Source organism: Oncorhynchus tshawytscha, linkage group LG07 (genome assembly GCF_018296145.1).
Source record: "Oncorhynchus tshawytscha isolate Ot180627B linkage group LG07, Otsh_v2.0, whole genome shotgun sequence".
NCBI lineage: Eukaryota > Metazoa > Chordata > Actinopteri > Salmoniformes > Salmonidae > Oncorhynchus > Oncorhynchus tshawytscha.
Genome location: NC_056435.1, coordinates 24,008,682 through 24,034,182, shown reverse-complemented (window position 1 = coordinate 24,034,182; position 25,501 = coordinate 24,008,682). Strand labels below are relative to the sequence as shown.

The 25,501-nt window shown below is 42.2% G+C and overlaps 1 protein-coding gene across 1 annotated transcript in view; it reads left to right on the top strand.

Moving 5' to 3' along the window:
* The first annotated feature begins 222 nt into the window (after positions 1–222).
* The window catches only part of cpne5b (copine Vb), a 189,470-nt gene continuing 164,191 nt past the window's right edge, over positions 223–25,501 (top strand). Inside the window, exon 1 of the mRNA XM_042324199.1 lies at positions 223–701. Coding sequence (XP_042180133.1) covers positions 592–701 — 110 coding nt within the window. The 5' untranslated portion in view covers positions 223–591. The remainder of the gene's footprint in view (positions 702–25,501) is intronic.

Genomic DNA, 25,501 nt, shown 5'->3' with positions numbered 1-25,501 from the left:
TGGAGTACAGAGCAGTAGTGTAGTGTAGAAAACGCGTTCTCTGTCTTCAGTCTCTGGTCCGCGCAGTCTGAGCTCATCAGCCAGCGGTTGGAGTAGAGCTCTGCTTGACGCGCAAAGAGCAGGTCATCAGGCTACTCCCCTACAATGCGCTGCCTGTCAGCGGTGCGGCAACAACTGTAGCTAGCGCGGTAGAGCGGCACGTCACTTTCATGGTCTCTCCAGCCAAAACTGCACTATCTTTGGACAGTTTGTTTTGTGCGCTTCTTCAGAGAAAGGCTGTTGGTGTCCGGTTTCCCTGAATACCTCTCTCTCTCTCTCTCTCTCTCTCTCTCTCTCTCTCTCTCTCTCTCTCTCTCTCTCTCTCTCTCTCTCTCTCTCTCTCTCTCTCTCTCTCTCTCTCTCTCTGGCTGGCTCTCCCGGTCTCATCGCGGGGGGCTGGCGTGTGATCTGATCTCCGACCTGTCCTCGCGACTCACCGGGAGGGGGGACACGACACAATCACCACCCAACACGCGCTCGACTGGGGCCAGGCTGTGCGAGTCACGGATCGCTCCCGAGTCGCCCCGCGCGCTCGCCCTTGGGCTTGCGCCCATGGAGGGGGACGTCATGGACAAACTGGGGGACATGGCCTCGGTGTATGAGTTCGACCCGATCACCGGGAACATCCCCGCTACTAAAGTAGAGATCACCGTCTCATGCAGGTAAGTTCTTAACCCCGAGTGGACCGGTAGTCTCTGATCTTCAGTTCTAAGTTCTTCCAAAATTGTTCCAAAGCTGTGCTATTCTTAACCGCCGTGGTCCGTGGTCAGTTTTGGACGTTCACGTGTAGGAATATCCCAAGGGTTTTCGTGTACGCTGTGATGTTTTTAAAAGAACATACAGTTAGTTTTACATTTGATAACACACCACTTAGCAAGTCGTCTTCAACTGCTGTTGAGTCCTGACGACTGGCCGCGCGTTATGGTGAGGCCAGATCGTAGATATACATTGAGTGTACAAAACATTAAGAACACCTGCTCTTCCCATGACTGGCCAGGTGAATCCAGGTGAAAGATAAGATCCCTTATTGATGTCACTTGTTAAATCCACTTCAATCAGTGTAGATGAAGGGGAGGAGACACGCTAAATAAGGATTTTTAAACCTTGAGACAATTGAGACATGGATGTGTGGCATTCAGAGGGTGAATGAGCAAGACCAAATATTTAAGTACCCTTTGAATGGGGTATGTGCAACACAGTATTAGGAAGGTGTCCTTAATGTTTTGTACACTCAGTGTATAGTCTTGTGATTGTGCATAGCGTCAGTGCAAGATAGGGTCAGTGCAGATAGTTCGGGTAACCATTAATCAACTGAGATCATTAGCAAGCACACTGTAGCAGCGTCACATAGTCAATTCAATATTAGGAAGGTGTTCCTAATGTTTGGTATACTCTGTGTAGACTTGTAGGCTAATGGATACGGGAGACTCACTGAGAGTGGAGGGGTTTTGGGTGGGACTGCTATCTGCATTTGACTAAGGTAGGCTGTGGCTGAATAATACAGGATAGGAAGTTACAGCTGAGATGTCACTATCGCAAGTGCTGTTATCTTTTTCACATCAGCTTTTTTTTTTAAATTAGGGATCAATTCTTTCATTGAGGAAAGTTACACTTGGATTGAAAAAAAATGTGTCATTTAAACAGACATGTGCTCTTTGTTTGTTATGTAATTATCACTGTGCTACAGTGCCACTTTCCATCCAGCCGCTCTCCAGAACCTAGCTGGATGAATCACTTTTAATAGATCGGCTGGCTGCACTGTGTCACCATGTATTATGTATTGGCTAATTATTTAGTTGTGGTTGGTGGTGAATGATGCTCCAGTGTAGAGTGCAGGTTGCAGGAATACGTGCACTTTGATGCACCCGCAGTGCACGGTATGTTTGAATGTGAGTCTGTGGGTCTTTAAGTGATTCCAGAGTCCGCTTAAGTCCACTTTGCAGTGTGTGTGTGTCAAAATCAAATGACATTTTATTGGTTGTGCACAGTACACATATTTTGCAGATATTATTGCAGGTGCAACAAAATGCTTATGTTTTTAGCACCAACAGTGCAGTGATATCTAACAATACAAAACAAAACACACAAATCCATAAAATAAAAATTAAGAAATTAAGAGATATGAGAACGAGAAATCAGTCCGGAATATAAATATGTATATAAAGTGTGTGTACAGCAGTAGTTATATATGATGACTAGAATACAGTATATACATATGAAGTGGGCAAACCAGTACATAAACATTATTAAAGTGATTAGTGTTCAATAACTATGTACAGTACATAGGGCAGCAGTCTCTAAGTTGCAGGGTAGAGTACTGGGTGATAGCCGGCTAGTAACAGTGACTATGGTTCAGGGCAGTGTACAGGGCGGAGGCCGGCTAGTGGTGACAATTAACAGTCTGATGTCCTTGAGATAGAAGCTGTTTTTCAGTCTCTCGGTCCCAGCTTTAATGCACCTGCACTGTGGCTCGGGTGGCTGAGGTCCTTGATTATCTGCTTTGGCCTTCCTGTGACACCAGGTGCTGTAGATGTCCTGGAGGGCAGGCAGTGTGCCCCCGGTGATGCATTAGGCTGACCCCACCACCACCCTCTGGAGACCCCTGCAGTTGCAGTCGGTGCAATTGCCGTACTAGGTTGTGATACATTCCTGACAGGATGCTCTCAATGAAGCATCTGTAGAAGTTTGTGGGATTTTTTCTTCTGCCCCCTGAGATTGAAGAGGTGCTGTCGTGCCTTCTTCACACTGTCTGTGTGAATGGACCATTTCAGGTTGTCAGGGATTTGCACGCCGAGGAACTTAACGCTTTTCACCTTCTCCACTGCTGCCCTGTTGATGGGAGCATGCTCTCTCCGCTGCCTCCTGAAGTTCACGATCAACTCCTTCATTTTGTTCATTTTTATACGTTTGGAAATAAAAAATAAAAAAACGTTTTTGCTTTGTCGTTATGGGGTATTGCTTGTGTTGTGGTTAAATACGGTACTTCGCGCTTTCAGTTTTGTGCGAATGCTGCCACCTGTCCACAGTTTTAGGTTTGGATAAGTTCCAATTGTCACAGTGGGAACAAAATCCTCTATGCACTTCCTGATGAACTCGGTCACCGAGTCAGTGTATAAGCCAATACGATTCTCAGAGGCAACCCAAAACATTTCCTAGTCCACGTGAACAAAACAATCTTGAAGCATGGATTTCTGATTGGTTAGGCCAACGATGAACTGAACAGTCCTTACCACAGTTACTTCCATTTTAAGTTTCTGCCTATAAGAGGGGGGCAGCAATGTGGAGGCGTGATCTGATTTGCTGAAGGGTGGGTGGGGGAGGGCCTAGTCGCCACCCCGGAAGGGAAAGGAGCAATTGCGAAGAGTGCTTGATGCGCAAGTAGCACAGGAGATGTTGATAGAATTTCGGAAGCGTTTTCCTCAGATTTCCTATTTGAAAGGGTCGGATGCGAGAGATTTTACTCACTAAAGTAACAACACAGTTTGGTGAAAGACTTAGTAACTTAGTTGTAGTCACAATGTGGTTATCTATAACTACAAACATAGTTATATTTTACAGTTTTTACATATTAACTTATTTCCGGATGTCTTCGGAACTACCTACAGTGCACTATTTCTCAACGTCATATGGATAACTGGTGCTGCCTAGCTGGTTCCAGCTGGCTAACGTTAGCTACTAGCCATGCTAGAATGTATTTACATTCCAAACCAAGTGTTGGCGCTGGGGAGCTACTATGTACAGTTGAAGTCAGAAGTTTACATACACCTTAGCCAAATACATTTATACTCAGTTTTTCACAATTCCTGACATTAGTTCTAATAAGAATTCTTAGGTCAGTTAGGATCACCACTTTATTTTAAGAATGTGAAATGTCAGAATAATATTAGAGATAATTATTTCTTTCATCTGTTATTTCTTTCATCACATTTTTTATTTCTTTCATCACAAGTTGACATAAACTCAATTAGTATTTGGTAGCATTGTATTTCAATTGTTTAGCTTGGGTCAAACGTTTCGGATAGCCTTCCACAAGCTTTTGGGCCATTCCTCCTGACAGAGCTTGTGTAACTGAGTCAGGTTTGTAGGTCTCCTTGCTCACACATACTTTTCAGTTCTGCCCACAAGCTTTCTATGGGATTGAGGTCAAGACTTTGTGATGGCCATTCCAATACCTTGACTTTGTTGTCCTTAAGCCATTTTGCCACAACTTTGGAAGTATGCTTGGGGTCATTGTCCATTTGGAAGACCAAGCTTTAACTTCCTGACTGATGTCTTGAGATGTTTCTTCAATATATCCCCATAATTGTCCTCCCTCATGATGCCATCTATTTTGTGAAGTGCACCAATCCCTCCTGAGCAAAGCACCCCCACAACATGATGCTGCCACCCCCGTGCTTCACGGTTTGGATGGTGTTCTTCGGCTTGCAAGCCTCCCCCTTTTTCCTCCAAACATAACAATGGTCATTACGGCCAAACAGTTCGATTTATGTTTCGTCAGACCAGAGCACATTTCTCCAAAAAGTACAATCTTTGTCCCCATGTGCAGTTGCAAACCGTAGACAGGCTTTTTTTGTGGCGGTTTTGGAGCAGTGGCTTCTTCCTTGCTGAGCAGCCTTTCAGATTATGTCGATATGGGACTTGTTTTACTGTGGGTATCGATACTTTTGTACCTGTTTCCTCCAGCATCTTCACAAGGTCCTTCGCTGTTGTTCTGGGATTGATTTGCACTTTTCGCACCAAGGTACCTTCATCTCCAGGAGACAGAACGCGTCTCCTTCCTGTGCGGTATGACGGCTGCATGGTCCCATGGTGTTTATACTTGCGTATTATTGTTTGTACAGATGAACGTGGTACCTTCAGGCGTTTGGAAATTGCTCCCAAGGATCAGCTAAACTTGTGGAGGTCTACAATTATTTTTCTGAGGTCTTGGCTGATTTCTTTTGATTTTCCCATGATGTCAAGCAAAGAGGCACTGAGTTTGAAGGTAGGCCTTGAAATACATCCACAGGTACACCTCCAATTGACTCAAATGATGTCAATAAGCCTATCAGAAGCTTCTAAAGCCATGACGTTGTTTTCTGGAATTTTCTAAGCTGTTTAAAGGCACATTCAACTTGACCCACTGGAATTGTGATGTAGTGAATTAAGTGAAATAATCTGTCTGTAAACAATTGTTGGAAAAATTACTTGTCATGCACAAGTAGATGTCCTAACCGACTTGCCAAAACTAGTTTGTTAACAAGAAATTTGTGTAGTGGTTGAAAACCGAGTTTCAATGAATCCAACCTGAGTGTATGTAAACTTCCGACTTCAACTGTACATCCACAAAGAAGAAACCATATACATTCCTATGTAAAACTGCATCTCCTTCACGTGTTTGTTTGGTTTTGGCAGTCGAGCGAGTGGGATTGTACTTTTCCGTTGATTGTAGCAAGTGCAGTAATACCCACAAGGACGGGGTTACGACTCATTTGTCTGCAAAAAACAAATACTACCACTGCACCATCGAAAGCATCCTGATCGGCTGCATCACGACCTGGTACGGAAATTGCTCAGTCCTCAACCGCAAGGCCCTCCAGCTTGTGGTAAAGATGGCCCAGTACATCATGTGCTCCCACCCATCCAGGACATCTACTCGAAACAGTGCCTGAGGAAGGCTGTATCAAGGACCCCACACACCCTAGCCACAAGCTGTTCTCTCCCTTACTGTTGTGCAGATGGTATCAGAGCATGAGTTCTGATAGAAACAGTCTCTGAGCCTTTTGGTATCTACAAGCCATCAGACTGCTGAACACTTGTACTGGACTGACCACCTGCTTTGATTGTCCACACCTTAACACATATGCACTCATCCATGCACACACACACACACACACACACACACACACACACACACACACACACACACACACACACACACACACACACACACACACATCACAACTGCTGCTGCCAGACTCCTATTATACTACTCAATTAATACACTTGCCCCCCCCCAATATACGTGTAAATATTGGACCATAAATTGTGCCTTCCTGTATTATACTTATGCTTAAATGTTTATTCTATTCTACTGCTTTTTACTTTGTTTTGTATTCTTATTTTGTATTATTTCTTGGTGTTCTTGCATTGTCGACAAAGGAATCTACAAGTAAGCATTTTGTTGAACGACGTATACCATGCAAATCGTGTACACACGACTAATAAAACTTGAACATGATCTGAAAACCAGCTGCTGTGCTGAGCGTGAATGTGAAGCCTGCAGTCTTTATTTCCTACCGACCTACCGGTACATCGTGAGTGTCAGCAGTGACGGAGATAAGCCGGGTAAATTCAATGTGGACTTACCTCACTGTGGAGTGAGTCCACTGACTAAATCAAATTACAGCATTTAGCTGAATGATTGAGTCAAAATTGCGCAACATCAAGCAGAATAAGACCAAATTGCACCCCACTGGGCACACACTGGTTGAAACAATGTCGTTTCCAAAGCATTTCATTGAATTTACGTTAAACCAACGTGGAATATATGTTGAATTGATGTCTGTGCCCAGTGGGGGTCACACTTAAAAACACACTCTTTCAAGTGTGGGTGGGCGGCCCCTCTACCTCTCCATAACTCTCTTTTGTTAAATGTAGGTGTTAAGAAGCACTCAGCCAAATGGAGTGAGTCCACTGACTAAATCAAGACTTAATCCATTTGGCTGAGTGCTTCTTAACACCTATGTTTAACAAAGAGAGTTATGGAGAGGTAGAGGGGGTGCAATTGGGTCTCATTATGCTTGAGGGTGTGCAATTTTGGCTCGATCATTCAGCTAAACGCTGTAATTTGATTCAGATGCAGTGGCACCTTTCCTTGTCCCATTGTATTGTACTGCTGAGGTGACTCATCTCTTTTGAGCGGTTTGATTCCATTGGCTTTCAGAGAGTGTTCCAGAAAGATGAGGACATGGGAAAAAACGTGTGTGTGTGTGCGTGTGCGTGTGTGCGTGTGCGTGTGTGCGTGTGCGCGCACGCGCGTGTGTGTGTGTGTGTGTGTGCGTGCGTGCGTGTTAGTGATGCGCGGGTCAGCTGTTTGTTCACCCGCCCCGCAATTGCTAATAACCCATCCGCAACCACCAGACTATATGTGATAAAATGAATGTCTGAGGCCCGCACCCGACCTTAACCCACAAATTACTTGATTGAAAATGCTCTGTAGGCTGCAGTCAGAGATGTCAGAACGAGTTTCTGACAGGGGGTGCAGGATACATTTTTTAAAGCCAAATTTAGGCGTTTTGATTTCTGACATTTTGGTTGGCAATTTGCGAGTGAACTCGTCTATAATTAGGTACATGCAGCTTCTCTTCTGTCGTTACTGCCATAGAAGACTAAATTAACTGTTGCTCACCAGAATGATATCATAAATCGATGAATGCTTCAAACTATGCAACCTCTTAAGGATTGGACCCTTTTTTTTCAAATTTCTCCTAAAATGACATACCCCTAGATAACTGCCTGTAGCTCAGTACCTGAAGCAAGGATATGCACATTCTTGATACCATTTGAAAGGAAACACGTTGACGTTTGTGGAAATGTGAAAATAATGTTGGTGAATATAACACATTAGATCTGGTAAAAGATAAATCAAAGAAAAAAACATGCGTTTTCTATTTATTTATTTGTTCCATCATCTTTGAAATGCAAGACAAAGGCCATAATATAATGTTGCAGTTTATATTTTGTAGTGTGTGTGTGTGTGTGTGTGTGTGTGTGTGTGTGTGTGTGTGTGTGTGTGTGTGTGTGTGTGTGTGTGTGTGCAAAGTTTCAGATGGATTCAGGGAAGCATTGCAATACTGCACAGTATTTTGTATGAAGTCTGCCCAAATCTGGCAAATTGGTCAATTGATACATTTTCAAGTACATAACTATAGGGAACATACATTTTGTATTACCATATCATGTATATGTTTACACACTCCCAGGAATATATGTTTACACACTCCCAGGAATATAAGTTTACACACTCCCAGGAATATAAGTTTTCACACTCCCAGGAATGTCGTACATGATGGATCATTAGCTTATACAATAACTTTCCACGACTAGATGGCCGGGCGGGGTGGGTGTGGTGCCAGACACAGTAGGGGTTCAAACTGTAGAACCCAGCTCCTACATTTGAATATAAAAATAGATTTTATCAAACAAAACTATGCTACATTTTATCTCTGGGACCCTCAGGATGACAAATCAGAGCAAGATTACTGACTGTAAGTACATTATTTACCTGCAGAGGTGAATGTATCAGACATTAAATTCTCTGGCAACAGCTCTGGTGGACAGCTCTGGTGGACATGTCCATGGGAGGGAATAGTGGGGGGAGCAGGTAGCTGATTAATGGTGGCTATTTAGCTCCCTGATGGTCTGAGGGTAGAAACTATTGGCCAGTCTTTCAGTTTTTGCCATGATGTTCCTGCACTGCCGCATCTGAGTGATTGAAGCGGGGAGAACAGGGCATGGGTGGCTGGGGTCCCTGATGATCTTCTTGGCCTTCTTGTGACACCTGGTGTTGTAGGTGTCCTGTAGGGTACCCAAATGGTGCGTTCGTCTCCACATATATAAATCTCTGAAGAGCCTTGAGGTCCGCGGTACATCACAGCCTGCTGTACCAGGCTTTGGTGTAGCTCGACAGTATGCTCTCAATGGTGCTCCAGTAGAACACTGTGAGGGAAGTTCTTTAGCATACTGAGGTTAAAGAGTCGCTGTCGTGCCTTCTTCACTATGATGTCCATGTAATTAGACCATTTCAGCTTCTCTGAGATATGTACGCCGATGAATTTGAAGATATTGACTGTCTCCACAGGGCCCCGTTGATGAGGATGGGGTCGTGTCCAGCCTGGTTCCTCCTGAAGTCCACAATCAGCTCAATTATTTTGCTAACATTGAGGGAGAGGTTGTTTACTTGGCACCACGCCATCAGAGTGTCTACATCCTCCCCGTGGGCTGTCTCTTTGTTGTTGGTGATCAGGTCTAATATTATCATGTCGTCAGTGAACTTGATGATGGAGTTGGAACTGTGTAAGGCCATGCAGTCGTGGGTATACAGAGAATACAGGATGCACCCTTGTGGGGCCCCCATGTTGAGGATCAGTGTCGAGGAGATAATGTTCTGAAATGGTAATGAAAAGAAATAGGAAATGGATAGCATTCACTTCTCATATTTTGTCAACACATTTTTCACTGCCATGTTTTTATGTTTGGATTTGTATTTTGTAATGGATGCTTCTTTTATGCTCCTTTTATGTTGCCTACCTTCACCACCTGGGGGTGGCCCATCAGGAAGTCTAGGACCCAGTTACATAGGGAGGAGTTCAGACCCAGGGCTGTGAGCTTTGTTATGAGCTTATAGGGCACTATGGTACTGAAGGCTGAGCTGTAGTCGATGACCAGCATTCTCACATACTGTATGCATTCCTTTTGTCCAGGTGGCTAAGGGCAGTGTACAGTGCAATGGCGATTGTGAGTCAACATATTCATTGACATTATCTCCAGAGGCAACCCGGAACATATTCCAATCTTGGAGTGTATATTCCAATCTTGAATTCTGATTCGTCGGACCAACGCTGTACAGACCTGATCACCGGAGCTTCCCTCTTGAGTCTTTGTTTGTAGGCAGGGAGAATCAAGATGGAGTCATGGTCGGATTTTCCGAAAGGAGGACGGGAGAGGGCCTTATACCCGTGTTTAAAAGGCGTGTAGCAGTGGTCAAGAGTATAATTTCCGAGCATTAGACAGTCAATGTGTTGGTAATAATTTGGGAGCACGGATCCCAACTCAATGTAGCATATAGATCAATTGCACAAGAATTATACATTTATAGATTTTTAATGCATTGTTTTCTCTATATTTAACCCGCCCGCCAACCACCCGCTCTTCATCCACACAATATTTCATGACCCTAAATCCACCTGCCCCACAGATATAACCATGGGGACTGCGGTTGTGGGTCAACCCACCTATCACTAGTGTGTGTGTGCGTGTGTCTGTGGTATAATATTGTCACACCTGGAAGTGGTGAAGATGTGTCTTGAGTTGATGTAGATGGCATTGATGGGGCTCTCATGACCCATGACCTCTCCTATGGGGGTGAAGTTGTCAACTGCCATTTATGGTGCAAAACAATTCATCTTTGAATAGAATTTCTCCATGTCTGTGACACCAAATGACACATTGCATCAACCTGGCCTTCCAAAACTATACAGACATCATACATCAATCTGTCACACTTCTCAAGTACGTCCACATCCAACCGTTTAATATTTCAAGGCATTACAAATCTATCTTAATGGCTTTTGCTAAGGCTGTGAATGGCAGTGAATAAAATACATTCAGGTTGTATTACTGGCAGGGTTCTAATCTATATTGTAACAGTACATTCTCTCCCCTGCCACCACACGGTAAACACACACACACACACACACACACACACACACACACACACACACACACACACACACACACACACACACACACACACACACACACACACACACACACACACACACACACACACACACACAGTAATCAGAACCATTCAGTGCTGATACATACTGTCAGAGACTACCAAAGGGAGTAAACTACCGGGCCTGTTGAAAATGTCTGGTTATCATAATGGGTGTGGTACATGTGGGATGGAATATAGAATGTTGATTTTAGAACATCCTATAATATTTATATACAATAATGTATTTTTGCAGAAGACAGCTTTTGTGAGTAAAGGTTGGATAGCCTCCTGAGTTTTATTTTTTACATCACATACAGTACCAGTGAAAAGTTTGGACACACCTACTCATTCAAGGGTTTTTCTTTATTGTATTATTTTCTACATTTGTAGAATAATAGTGAAGACATCAACACTATGAAATAACACATATGGAATCATGTAGTAACCAACAAAGTGTTAAACAGATGAAAATATATTTGAGATTCTTCAAAGTAGCCACTCTTTGCCTTGATGACAGCTTTGCACACTCTTGGCTGGGGAACATAGCTGTGCAGCAGTGTTCCCCAGCCAAGAGTGTGCAAAGCTGTCATCAAGGCAAAGAGTGGCTACTTTGAAGAATCTCAAATATATTTTCATCAGGTCTTTTCAGAGATGTTCGATCGGGTTCAAGTCTGGGCTCTGGCGTGGCCACTCAAGGACATTCAGAGACTTGTCTCGAAGCCACTCCTGCGTTGTCTTGGCTGTGTGCTTAGGGTCACTGTCCTGTTGGAAGGTGAACCTTTGCATCAGTGTGAGGCCCTGAGTGCTCCAGAGTGCTCTTTATCAAGGATCTCTCTGTACTTTGTTCCGTTCAACTTTGCCTTGATCCTGACTAGTCTCCCAGTCCCTGTCGCTGAAAAACATCCCCCACAGCATGATGCTGCCACCACCATGCTTCATTGTAGGGATGGTGCCTGGTTTCCTCCAGACGTGACGCTTGGCATTCAGGCCAAAGAGTTCAATATTGGTTTCATCAGACCAGAGAATCTTGTTTCTCATGGTCTGAGAGTCTTTAGGTGTCTTTTGGCAAACTCCAAGCAGGATGTCATGTGCCTTTTACTGAGGAGTGGCTTCAGTCAGACCACTCTACCGTAAAGGCCTGATTAGTGGAGTGCTGCAGAGATGGTTGTCCTTTTGAAAGGTTCTCCCATCTCCACAGAGGAAGCCTAGATCTCTGTCAGACTGACCTTCGGGTTCTTGGTCACCTCCCTGACCAAGGCTCTTCTCCCCCGATTGCTCAGTTTGGCCTTGGCGGCCAGCTCTACGAAGAGTCTTGGTGGTTCCAAACTTCTTCCATTTAAGAATGATGCAGGCCACTGTGTTCTTGGGGACCTTCAATGCTGCAGAAATGTTTTGGTACCCTTCCCTAGATCTGTGCCTCGACACAATCCTGTCCTTCGTCCTCATGGCCTGGTTTTTGCTCCGACATGCTGTGTCAACTGTGGGACCTTATATAGACAGGTGTGTGCCTTTTACAAATCATGTCCAATCAATTTAATTTAGTCCAATCAAGTTGTACAAACATGATCAATGGAAACAGGATGCACCGGAGCTCAATTTTGAGCCTCATAGCAAAGGGTCTGAATACTTATGTAAATAAGGTATTTATTTTATTTTATTTTATATATATATTTTTTAAAATGTATTAAAACCTGTTTTCGGTTTACCATTATGGGGTATTGTGTGTAGAATTAAAATTATATTTAATCCATTTTAGAATAAGGCTATTACGTAACAAAATGTGGAAAAAGTCAAGGGGTCTGACTACTTTCTGAAGGCACTGTAAGTACAATTAAATAGTCTTAATTGGTCAACCATTGTAACTGGTTGATGAATGGTAGGGTAAAGTCCCAGGTGACTAGGCTAAGTAAGTTGTCATGTACAGTTAGAGATCAGGGGTCAGACAGGGTGAGTTATGGCAAGGTCAAATACTGTAGATCAAAGTAGTGAGAGGAAAACCCCATGATTACATCAGGCTGCACTTCCTGTGTTTTTGTTGAATGACCGCTCCTCTTGAGAACGTAGTACAGTGTAGCACATGGGTACTTTTTATACGAACTGAATATATTTATTGAAATGGATATTGTACCTGTAAAAATGACAAAACAAATAGAAAATTGGGTAAAAAAAAGGAAATAACAAAGCTAGTAGTACGGTGTGACAGAGACAAATGGGAAGTGCTGCTTCTGTAATCTGTTATTACTGTTACTACAGTACTTAGAGCCCTCAGGGTCCTGAAACTGAGAAACATCTATTTTAGTTACTTTACATCTAAGAGATGAAAGGAGGGAGATAAAGAGAGAGTGGATGGAGGTACGGTGAGAGAGTGAGAGAGAGAGACTTCTGGGTTGGTACCATCACACAGTAACATCTCCACTATACTGTACTCAATATATTTAGATATAAATCCCTGAGTCTCCACTTTAAATTAGCATAAAGTTGTATGCATGGTGCCATACGAAACCAGACACACTCTATCTGTATCTGATGGTTGAATTCCTATTCCTTTTACAGTGTACTACTTTATACCGTAAAGTAGTGCACTATATAGGGAATAGGGTGCCATTTTGGGCACATCCTATATCTGATGGTTCGTCACTGATCTGGGGCAGATTGGACAGCATCACATCATGAGGTATTAAATCCTGGAGACTAGACATAATGTAGCTACTGTAGCTCCCACTCACCTTCAAAAAGGGTGTGTGTCCTTGGCTTCTGTACACTTACTGTACTTCTTGACACTATAGAGGGATAGATGGATGCATTGACTGTAGACGTTTATGAAGTGCATGAATATTCAATATTAATATTTAGAGTGTAGAGAATATGTTAAGCGAGAAAGCCAGCAGACAGACGTGGTAATAATCTCAAACACAGCTGTTCAGATCCATCCTTATTTGGCAGGACTGTATGGAAGATGCTAACCTGGTGCAAGATGTGATTGGAATTGGAAAACAGATCTGAGAACAGGCTAGGAAGAAGCTTGTATCATCTCCACAACTGTCAGTCCCTAAACTCCTTGTCATACACAGGTTCTACAGTCCCCAGGTCAGTCTCAGTCTCTGATAGAAACAGCTGCAGTCTAAAGCCCAGAACAGAACCCAGGTACCTCAGGTCACAAACACTTGCGAACATTAGAAAAAGTTTGTTTAACCTGGACCTCCATCTCAAAATGCACATCAGCCAATTATAATCTTTGGTGTAGTTGCACATGATAGAACGCTACATTGTAGCTTTTCCCATCAGATAACCTAGCACACGTTAACCCTATGGTACCTCACCAGCTGACAGTGATTACTTCCTGTAACAAATGACGCAATCAGCCTATCACATATCTTTGACTTTCTATCCACCAACCAATGGCAATTTCTTAAAATATAGGTAGATTGGGCCTCCAGAGGGATATTTTAAAACTCAAAAATTCTAGGTCTGTAAAGTGTAGTGTCCCAATAATATTGTATGACTCATCCTTGACTAGGCTACTAGATACTAAATTCAAAAGGCACCTTTTCACGTACATGACAAATTCACCCGTTTTTCCGTTTCACACACATTCATGTGCTTTCACAGCAATAAAGATGTAGGGTGATTATACAACATGTAATTTTATATTCATACAGCATTTTTTTTTAAAGTTGAAGACACTCGTGGTCATGTCAAATGGCTGTCATTTACCCATTACTGCTATCGCTAATTGGTGGTGTGATCCACTATGGCGTTAAGCCCAGAGACGTCGAGATATGATGTCGCCGATTTCGTCTCCCCTCAGGGCAAAGGTTTTTATTTGAGGAATAAATGACCACTATTGGTCCTCACGCATATGTGACAAAGTAAATGATTATAAAAATGCATGTAAAAAGTTGTAGGCCTACATTTAGGCGTACACATCCGTGTAGTATAGCCTATGCAATATGACTATTAGGCCACGGCAGTGTGTTTGTCTGTAAGGCTGAAGAAAGATGTAGCGCCTTATTAAATTAATTCTTCATCTTCACATTCAAACGGTTGGCTGCACTTCCTTCTCGGCACACTAAAACAATACATGTTATTCTACATTTCAAAGGGGGGAAAACTCAAACCGTTGCCACAATTATGAGGAGGTAGGTGCTCTACTCTGTGAGCTATAATACCAGTCAGTCATACGCATGTGATCTAGTTGCTTTGATTATCAGAACTTGTCTTTGGACTTCTGAAAGCATGCTTTCATGAACAAGTGTTGGATCAAAAACTATTACGGCATTTTAATTGGCTGTTATGGAATTTGAACCGGATATAATCACAGCCAGGTGTGCAGGTTATCACAGGGCTAAGTTTGCCAGGTTATCTGATTGGAACACCTAACATATAGCTTTTGATCACCTGCAACTACATCAACGATTGTAATTGGCTGATGCGCATTATGAGACGGAGGTCCAGGTTAAACTGAAACTTTTTCTAATGTTCGCAAGTATGAGCCCCACTGTGTTCCAACCACAACAGCCTGGAACACAGAGACTAGTCAGGTCAAAAACACTGTGTTCCACTAACACAAAGCTCTGAGATACTGTAGGTCACCAACACAAAGCTCTGCCTTGCTCCATGTTCCAACCTACAACACATTTCCACTCCAGAGTCGAGGGAGAAAGGGGAAAGGAAAAAGGCGAAAAGAGATTGATTTTTGTGACAGAAAGGAGAAAAATAGCAGCCTGGTCAAAATGTCATAACATGCCCCAGGACAGAGAGAGAGGTTTCTCAGAATGACAACAGGCAGGCAGGAAGTTATATTTATGTAGCGGGATGGGGGGTGGGGTGTTAGAGGTGCAATAGACAAGACTGACAAGATCTGTTTTAGTCAGTCTATTTCCATGTCAGACTCAGCCAGTTTTGGAGCTAACTGGGTGGACAGCTGTCTAGTGAGAAAATGTGCTGATGTGTGAAGCCACAAATCAAAGTTGCCTTCTGTCGTAAAGACACTGTTACTCTGGGTGTCGATGTGCTCTACAAAGTGAACTCTACAAGGTGTAGAAATTGTTCCGAAGGAATGCTGGCCCATGTTGACTTCAATGCTTCCCACAGTTGTATCAAGTTGGATGAATGTCCTTTGGGTGGTGGACCATTCTTGATACACACAGGAAACTGTTGAAAAACCCAGAACCGTTGCAGTTCTTGGCACCAACCGGTGCGCCAGACACCTACTCCCATACCTCGTTCAAAGGCACTTTCTTTTTTGAGGTTGCCCATTCACTCTCTGAATGGCACATACACAATCCATGTCTCAATTGTCTCAAAGGTTTGTAAATCATTCTTTAATCTTAAGGATCTCTACAGATTGGTGTCCCACCCATGGCACGGTTGAGTTAATTAGCATGACGTTGTAAGTAAAATAACATTGCTCAGGTCATAGACATATCTGATATTGGCAGAAAGCTTAAATTCTTGTTAATCTACCTGCACTGTCCAATTTACAGTATCTATTACAATGAAATAATACCATGCTATTGTTTGAGGAGAGTGCACAGTTATGAACTTTGAAAAGTTATTAACAAACCAATTAGGCACATTTGGGCATTTTTTTACAGAAATACAGAAATGGTTCCTTGGATCAGTCTAAAACTGTGCACATACACTGCTGCCATGTAGTGGCCAAAATCTAAATTACACCTGGACTGGAATAATATATTATGGCCTTTCTCTTGCATTTCAAAGATGATAGTACAAAAAAAACGGGTTTTTTTTCTTTGTATTATTATAATTTTTTTCTAATGTGTTATATTCTCCTTCGTTCATTTTACATTTCCACAAACTGCAAAGTGTATCCTTTCAACGGTATTAAGAATATGCATATCCTTGCTTCTGGTCCTGAGCTACAGGCAGTTAGATTTGGGTATGTCATTTTAGGTAAAAATATTGATTCAAACGGGCAGATCCTTTAACCTGTCTCCTCCCCTTCATCTACACTGATTGAAGTCGATTTAAGAAGTGACATCAATAAGGGATCATAGCTTTCACCTGTATTGACCTATGTCATGGAAAGAGCAGGTGTCCTTAATGTTTTGTACACTCAGTTGCGGTCGGTGCAGTTTAAGATGAGGGAGGATTTTTTTTTTAATGAGCATGGCTTTATTTCTATTACAGTATATTGGATGACAATCATTCATATTCCATTCACCCAGTTCAATTTAACAGTGATAGGTTTAGGCTACTACATGATACTCACATTTTCCCTATACCCATCATGAGGTTGCTACAACCTAGCCTATGAATGAAAGTTTACAACGTAGGTGCACACAGGGCGAGTGAAAAATTTGAGGTGACATGGACAGACAGTGACACATTCAATACCACCTTGCACACTCTTGCTTGTATCTAGCTGATATAAGGGTGTAATCATTAGTCCAACAGTTGCAAACAAGAGTTTCTATTGGACAAATTTGGGTATGTCCCCGTTTTGTTCTGTTTGCTTCCATTTGAGAAACATTTTTAAATAGATTCTGTGGAATTAATACACCCCTGATCACGTGTTCACTTTCATAGCAGCCATCTTTTTTTCCTTCTCTCATATATGCGCTCTCCTCATCTCACGTTTTCCCTTTGCTTGTGGACTTCAATTCACAACACATCACAACACATGAAAATATCTTTCAAAACCATATCATAACCGCTACACACAGCCTACATTTTTTTCACCATATCAGCTAAAGCAAAGTCATAGTCAACACAGCCAATAGAACTAACTTGTTAGTAAACCAACTACAATCATGCAATAATGTTACAGTGTACAGTCAGTAAGCACTTTAGCACTTACACCGGCGGGCTCAGGTGGCAATAAATTAGTCAAACCAAAAGCTTACCTTGACTTGGAAGAGTTCCAGTGTTGTGATAGTCATAGCCAGCTAGGTAACATAGCATCCCTCTCTTTGAGCAGGATGTTTGAGTAAGCTAAACTAGCTAGCTGCATTTACTAACTAAGTAAGTTAAACTGAAAGGGCTTTCTTTTTTTACAATATCTTTCTCTTGCTTCTACTTCATTTTGGAAGAAATTAATTTGTTCAAACTGTTCAACTATTGTCTTTCTCTCTCTTTGAGTCAACTACTCGCCACATTTTATGCACTGCACTGCAGTGCTAGCTGTAGCTTATGCTTTCAGTACTGCTGTAGATTCATTCTCCGATCCTTTGATTGGGTGGACAGCATGTCAGTTCATGCTGCCAGAGCTCTGATAGGTTGGAGGACTGTCCTCCGGAGTTGTCATAATTACTGTGTACATTAAGTCTATGGAAAGGGGTGAGAACCATGAGCCTCCTAGGTTTTTGTATTGAAGTCAATGTAGCCAGAGGAGGACGGAGGCTAGCTGTCTTCCTGCTGCACCATGGTGCTGTTGAGGCTACTGTATATATTCATTTCAAAATAGTGTGTTTTAATAAATTATTTGGTGACGTGATTGTATTTAGTATAGTTTTATCTAAAAAGGATAACTTAAAAAAATAGACATACATTTATTTGTTTAATGAAATTGACTGAGGATGACTCTCACCTTCCTCCTCTGAGGAGCCTCCCCTGATGTACATGCATCTGTGACAGGCAGTGGTGTGTGTCTCAGAGCACAGATATTGGTCATGTGATCAGTCTGGCGTTCTAAAATGTTTTGGAAAACGTGGTGACCGTTGTAGAGAAAATCAATTTCTGTTTTGGAGTGAAATCTTGGCCATTCAAGTCGCTAATGTTTACTCACTACAATATATGATCATGATACTGTGTTCAGTTTGTCATGTTTAACTGACGAAAATATCCATGGTGGGTCACATGCTAATCGGTTAGCATGCCAACCAGAGTGAAAGCAAAGTCAATGGGAAAAACTGGCTAAATTAGTTAGCTAATTACATTTCATTTTCCGCATTCACATCTTTCTAGCTTATTATTATGGAGTTAGAGGTTTGCTGAATCTAGTCATCTTCATGTCTGCATTGCCATTGACTTGACTGGCAGCAGGTTGATTGGTTGGACAGAGCAGGGACAGTACCACCTTGTTTGTTAGCTTATGAATTTCAGTACAGATGTGGCTGTTAACTGGCAGTAAATAACAAGCTATAGGAGATGAGTAAATAAATTGGGAAATAATGTTTTAAATAAATGTATGAAATGTATTAATCACCTGCATGTTGATCATTGATCATCATTGCTCCAGTGTCTCATACCCCTCTCTCCGTTACCAGCAGCCAGTAGCCGTGAGGGGGTAAAATCACTGGGGAAGCCCAAAAAGAAGCCATATTACAACCTGTGTTGTGATAATTGCGTAATTTGCTCTATAACCTGTTAATTCATATGCCTTGCGACTGTGATATATAGGCCTAAAGGCCGAGACAAGAAGTCAGTGGCAAAATAAATTCAACCACACCTTTGTTTGATCACAAAACCAAATAGCAACCTCTGTCTGTTTTTAAGTCCACAAAGCATATCACATGTAACAGACAGTTACATGACCTACAGAATAGTCAAGCAAGTTAATGTTTCCAACATTTTTGGACCACTAAACAGCTATTGATTTAGAACCACAGAGAGTTACCACAAGTCGTAAAGAAAACAGGAGCTGCCTCCACTATTCCAGCACCATTTCAATTTCAACATCATCAAATCACCTCTGCTTAGTCTAATACAGTGATAACTAAAAGATACCAAAAACAATTTAGTCCAATCAACATAAGCTAAATATGATGTGGCCGTCCAAAAACGGTCTATCACTCAGTAGACGCTTTTATTTTTTGTGGCTAAAATGCTTGCTCGCTAGGCTATATTCCATTCATGGGCAATGCTAGCTAGTTAACATTAGCCTTCTACATCTAGGTACATATTGAACTTCCAAATCCCTATCTCCATCCATGGTTAATTTAGGAAAGGGCCCATTTTAGCTAGCCACTGGAGGAAAACAACACTACAAGATGTCACAATTCAATTTATTTCTGTCAAGGATGTATTCTCTCAATGCGATTTGATAGCCAAAATCCAAGCTGGATTGCCTCTCCCTTTTTTTTTTGCTGTGCCAGGACCATTCACAGTTGTGTTCTCTGTTTACCTCAATGCTAATTGGCCATTTTTAAAAAACTTTATCAAGGGAGGCCAAAAGATTGCTGGCTTCCCTTGCATTCAATAATACGGGTGGCAACAATGTCATACTCGTTTGGACCACACAGGATCAGATTGATGGCCTACACACACAGAGACAGGGGTGCTGTTTTGCTCACTCGGATGCATTATCCTATGAGATTCATTCAGCCTCTAGCGAATTGATAGAAAATTATGAAAATAACTGAGACGAAAGATTAAATATTTTTTTATTGAAAATGAAATATAGAAATATCTCATTTACAAAAGTTTTCACACCCCTGAGTCAGTACATGTTAGAATCACCTTTGGCAGTGATTACAGCTGTGAGTCTTTCTGGGGAAGTCAAAACTGTAACTAGGCCACTGAGGAACATTCAATGTCGCCTTGGTAAGCAACTCCAGTGTATATTTGTGTTTTAGGTTATTGTCCTGCTGAAAGGTGAATTTGTCTTCCAATGTCCGTTGAAAAGCAACGTTGCTTTTTATCCCCCAAAAATCCCTTGTGTGTGTGTGTGTGTGGTAATAATCAGTATGTCTGGTGTCTTTGAGAGAGTTAATCAGAGTTACTCATTGCCATGCAGGTAGGGGGGGAGTTGAACTGTGTGTTAGCTCTTTGATGTGAGGAGGAGTTAAGTGTACAGTCAGACAAAGTTCTGTCTCTGAGTGAAAGCCTTTCTCCCATTAGGATCTGGATGAATCAGAGAAGCCTAGAGTACATTCAAAGTTCTGGTTGTGAAAACCTTTCATTAGTTTGAGAATAAATGTGACAGACCACCTTGATTCGGTCTTATGTAGCAAAATTGAAATGGTCTTTTTTTACATTGGATAAAAGCAGAGACACAGAGCTATAAAATGGTATGTCATACACTGCATCTGAGGAACAATGGGAAAGTAATTATGCTTTGAAAGTTGATAAACTTGTAACCTTACTGTTGAGGAAATGGCCTTTGAATGTTTTGGTGCCTACTGGAAAGCTCTTCTTTGTCTTAACCCAGTCAGCATCGTTCACACTTGCATCATGGAGTCTTTTGTTAAGACATGTAGCTAGCTAGCTAAACAATGAACCATACTCCCAACTCATGATATTACTACCTTGCATGAATCTGCAGATAGCTAACCAACCAGGTTCAATGTTAGTTAGCTAACATTAGGCTATAACTAGCCAAGCAAATGGCTCTGCGATATGAATAATAAGATCATTCACGTAACAATAGTTAGCGAGCCAGACAGCTAGCGTTAGCTACCTAGCTAACAGTACACTTTAACTTGACATGAAAACGTCTATGTCAAAATTAGAAACGTGTAATATCTGAATATCTTACCCGTCCGTATACATCATGGTTGGATGCTTCTCCCTGACACGGATGCCATGGTTGCACTTAGTTTGAAGATATAATCCAGAGACAGGTGTTTTCTCCATCTCCTTAGCTGTCATACTTTAATTCCACTGATATCAAAACTCGGTCCTACAGAAAGTGGAGAGCAACACTTCTGCAGTTCTACTAAGCAATATTTTTTTAAAGCAGCATTAGACAGGATTATCTACACATATTCACCAGCTCAAATAGACAGAAGTGTGCTATATGGCAGACCGATCTGAACTCATCTTTTGGCATGTCCAGCCCACTCATTATCTTAGCCAATCATGGCTAGCAGGAAGGTTGCTGGCTTTTTCTGTGGCTAAACCAACTAGGCTCATAATTTAACAATGTTGTTTGTATTTACAGATGGCATACAAGTTTGTTATTAAGACATATTAAAGTTCACATGTTCCAGAAGGCATTTCTGCCAAAAAACGCATTATGATAAAAAAAAGGATTATATTCAAATGGCTCTCGTGTGAATTCATGACCCGCGACATATGCTTAGTTTCCTGAAACGGGTCACAAAATGTAAAGTTGAGGATGGTCAGGGTTTGGGATTGTAATGCATAAATAATAAAGTTGTGCCAAATCGCTTAGATGATTAATATTCACATAGAACATGTCATGCATCAAAGGCCAGTTGAACGGTGTTTCCTCTGACACATTGGTGTGGCTGGCTTCCCGGTTTAAACTGGAGGGTGTTAAGGAGCGCAGTTAGGCGGGGTCATGTTTCAGAGGACGCATGACTCCACCTTCGCCTCTCCCGAAATTGGGGAGAAAAAGGGGGTAAAATGGAAGAAGAATGTAATAAAAACATTTAGAAGACCACCTGGGAACACGCATGAACCCCTATAACCTTTTCCCATGTAACGTATTCCATAGAGTGAGTACGACCACTCCTGGTGAGGAGACATGAACAATACATCACTTTCTACATACATCCCTGTAAAAAAAGAAGAAAAAAAAGAAAGAAAATTACTTAATTTAGAAGTAAAAGAACCGTAAAGCATGAGAAGAACATGTTAGTTGTTAGGGGATAAAACATGACTGTAATCCACATTCTTACTACACTGTGACTACAATATGTAAACACAGAGCACTTTCAGATAAACGGAATCGAAATGATAAAAATAAGAAGGGATAGGAGATTGTGCAAAAACAATTTGGGAAAGTAAATATGTTTATATGATTGATCTGAAAGTGTTCTGTGTTTGCATATTCTAGTCATTTCGTTACCCACTATCTCATGGTTTGAGATAGGACAGCCCACTGTCAACTACTCCTGTGATAGTCCAAGAGAGTCCAAGCACTATATATTTTTTACCAGACAGGGAGATGTTTTTTTTTGACACTCATTTTCTTTTCTTTTAATTTTTCTCTCCTTTTTTTCAAAAATCTATCTAGAAATCATAGTCCATCAGCTACTGTGGCTTCTGTATATGCCCTGGGGGGGACCCTGTCAGAGTGCTCTCACAGGAGTAGCTGACAGTGGGGCTGCCTGTCTCAAACCATTTTCATGAGATAGTGGGTGACTGAATCAAAATGCCCCTGAGAGGGCAGTGAGTGGGGGGTATGGGACTTGGCTGAAGGTACAAAACCCTGCTGACACTTGTGGCTGCCTATTGGGTGGGGGATTCTTTGCGACGTCATCATAGAATGATGGATAACTTTTGGGGTAGTTTGAGATGATTTCAAGTCCTGTTTTCAAGTCCAGTACCTTGTATGTGACACCAGGCTGCCCATCTGTGTCGAACTGATGTAGGATTTTGCAGGGGCCCTAACAACGTGGTGCTAGTTTACAGTGCAGCTTGCCTGGATCTGTCATGAAAACCAGATCACCAACTTAAAATGGTTTGAAAACAGTTCCCTTGTGGATATTTAGCTACATTCAGTGCTGTTTGGTTTAGGGTAGCATAGAGATTGTCATATTTTGTGAAATAGTTCATTATAGTCCAGTATATTTTTCCACCAGTAGTGGGGTTCAACTATGAAATCTGTAGTCACTTTCTGAAATGTGCGTAAAGCCATTTTTTCTGCTGGAGGGGAGCTTTCGAGTTAAGTGTTGGGGAGTGGCTAGATTGACATGAGAGGCAACCCTTACAAAAGTGGCCAATATCTTTGTTCATGAATAGCCAGTAACAGTGCTTCCTAGCCTGCTCAGGTGTTGTCACTGGGCCCATATACCCTCACAGAGGGTGTCCATGTAGGTGGGCTAGGGTTTCAAGGATCTGTGTTTCTGGAATGATAACCTGGTATGCCAGCGTATCACCTGGAGGAAGAAGGACTTCTCTACACAAGAGACTGTTGTAGATGAGAAGCTTTGGGTATTCATACCATCATTTCCAAAGTGCTGCAGGGGAGTTTTGAGGTGGTCTCCCCACTGGCCTCATCTGATCCCGTTCGAGCCAGTGGAACACTTCCTGTAGTATTGGGTCAGCGTGTTGGGCAGCTTGGAGGCTATCTAAGTGCAGTAGGTCATCCTCAGGTAGGGATGGTTGCTCTCCAGTAACTGAATCAGGTAAGTGTGGTAACGTTTGGTCAAGCTTGACAAAAGAATATTGCACAGCTGCAGAACCTGACTGGGCTTCTCCTGTGTCTGATTTGGTCGATGCTTTTGTAGCAGAGGCAGAGTGTTAGCTGCGTAGAGGGGTCATCTTCCGTTGCTCGAGCTAGGCAACGGATCAACGAGTCAGCATTGATATATTTTCTTTCTTCCCTGTGTTCGACCATGTAGTTGTAAACATCGGGTTCCAGTGCCCATCGTGCTCTCCACCCTGTGGGGTCATTGTCCAGTGGGATCTTCCTGAGTGCCACGAGTGGTTTGTGATCAGTTATGACCTTGAACGGATTGCAGCCCAAATAATGTCTGAAATATTGGATGAGTTCCTTGTCATATGTGGACCAGTTTGACTCAGACGGGTTGAACATGTGACTAGCATAGGTGATCACTGTTTCTCTGCCATTCTGCACTTGACTGAGAACAGCACCAATTGCCAGCTTGAATGCAAAACAGTGAATGAGGAAGAGCTCGTAAAATAATTACTGTACGGTGGCTCAGAGAGGGTCTGTCTCAAGTATTTGAAAGCTGCTTCCCTTGACCACTCAAAAGGAACATCCTTGTGTTTGGGCTGCATTTTGGGCAAAGTTTCTTATTAATGAGAACCTTCCTGTAGTATGTTCACAGACCCACGAATGCTCTGACGTTTTTGGGAGAGGATGGGACAGGCCAATTTTTCACATGCTCCACATTTCTGGGATCTGGTCTCAAGTCCTGGGCAGACACAACATGGCCTAGAAATGTCACTTTGCTCTGAACAAAGGTGCTTTTGGATGGCTTCAGCTTCAAACCTGCTGACCTGAATCTCTGGAAAACTTTGTTCAGGTGCTGATGGTGTCCTTCCAAGTTCCTGCTGAACACGATGACTTCATCCAGGTAAACTAGGCAGTGGTTACAGTGACAACCGGCATGAATTTATACTAGAGGCCGCTTCTTGTGTTAAACAACATCTTTTTCCTGTCTGTAGAAGCCATGGGAACCTGCCTGTAACCACTGGATATATCAACCGTACCGAAAATACGTCTTTCCGAGCAACTCTAGAGTGTCATCCACTCAAGGCAGGGGATTGGAGTCACAAATTAAAGCATTAATATTTCTGTAATCGACACAGAATCTGTAGCTTCCATCTTTCTTTTTGACCATAACCGCTGGAGAACACCAGGGGCTGTGACATGGTTCGATCAGATAATATTCAATCAACTGATCAACATTCTCGTCAATCATTGCACGTACAGTAGGTGAAGTCCTGTAAGCAGGCTGTCGAATCGATGCTATGTCTCCCATCCGGATATGATGTTTGATTAGCTCAGTGTGTCCGTAATCCCTTTTGTGTTTGTTGAAGATACACTATATAGACAAAAGTGTGTGGACACCCCTTCAAATGAGTGGATTCGACTATTTCAACCAAAATCGAGCACACAGCCATGCAAGCTCTATAAACAAACATTGGCAGTAGAATGGCCTTACTGAAGAGCTCAGTGATTTTCAACATGGCACCATCATAGGATGCCACCTTTCACCCAAATTGTTGTGGGAAGCTTGTGCAAGGCTACCCGAAATGTTTGACCAAAGCTAAACAATTTAAAGGCAATGCTAACAAATACTAATTGAGTGTATGTAAATGTCTGACCCACTGGGAATGTGATGAAAGAAATAAAAGCTGAAATAAATAATTCTTTCTACTATTATTCTGACATTTCACAAGTGGTAATCCTAACTGACCTAAGACAGGGAATTTTTACTGGGATTAAATGTCAGGAATTGTGAAAAACTGAGTTTAAATGTATTTGGCTAAGGTGTATGTAAACTTCCGATATCAACTGTAGCTAGCTAACTTGTTCAATGCGGTGGTCGGTAGTGCCGTCATACAAAACAGCACATAAAGTCGGTAATTTCTAACAGAAACAGAAAAGTTATGTTCCCCAGACGCTGTCACCAT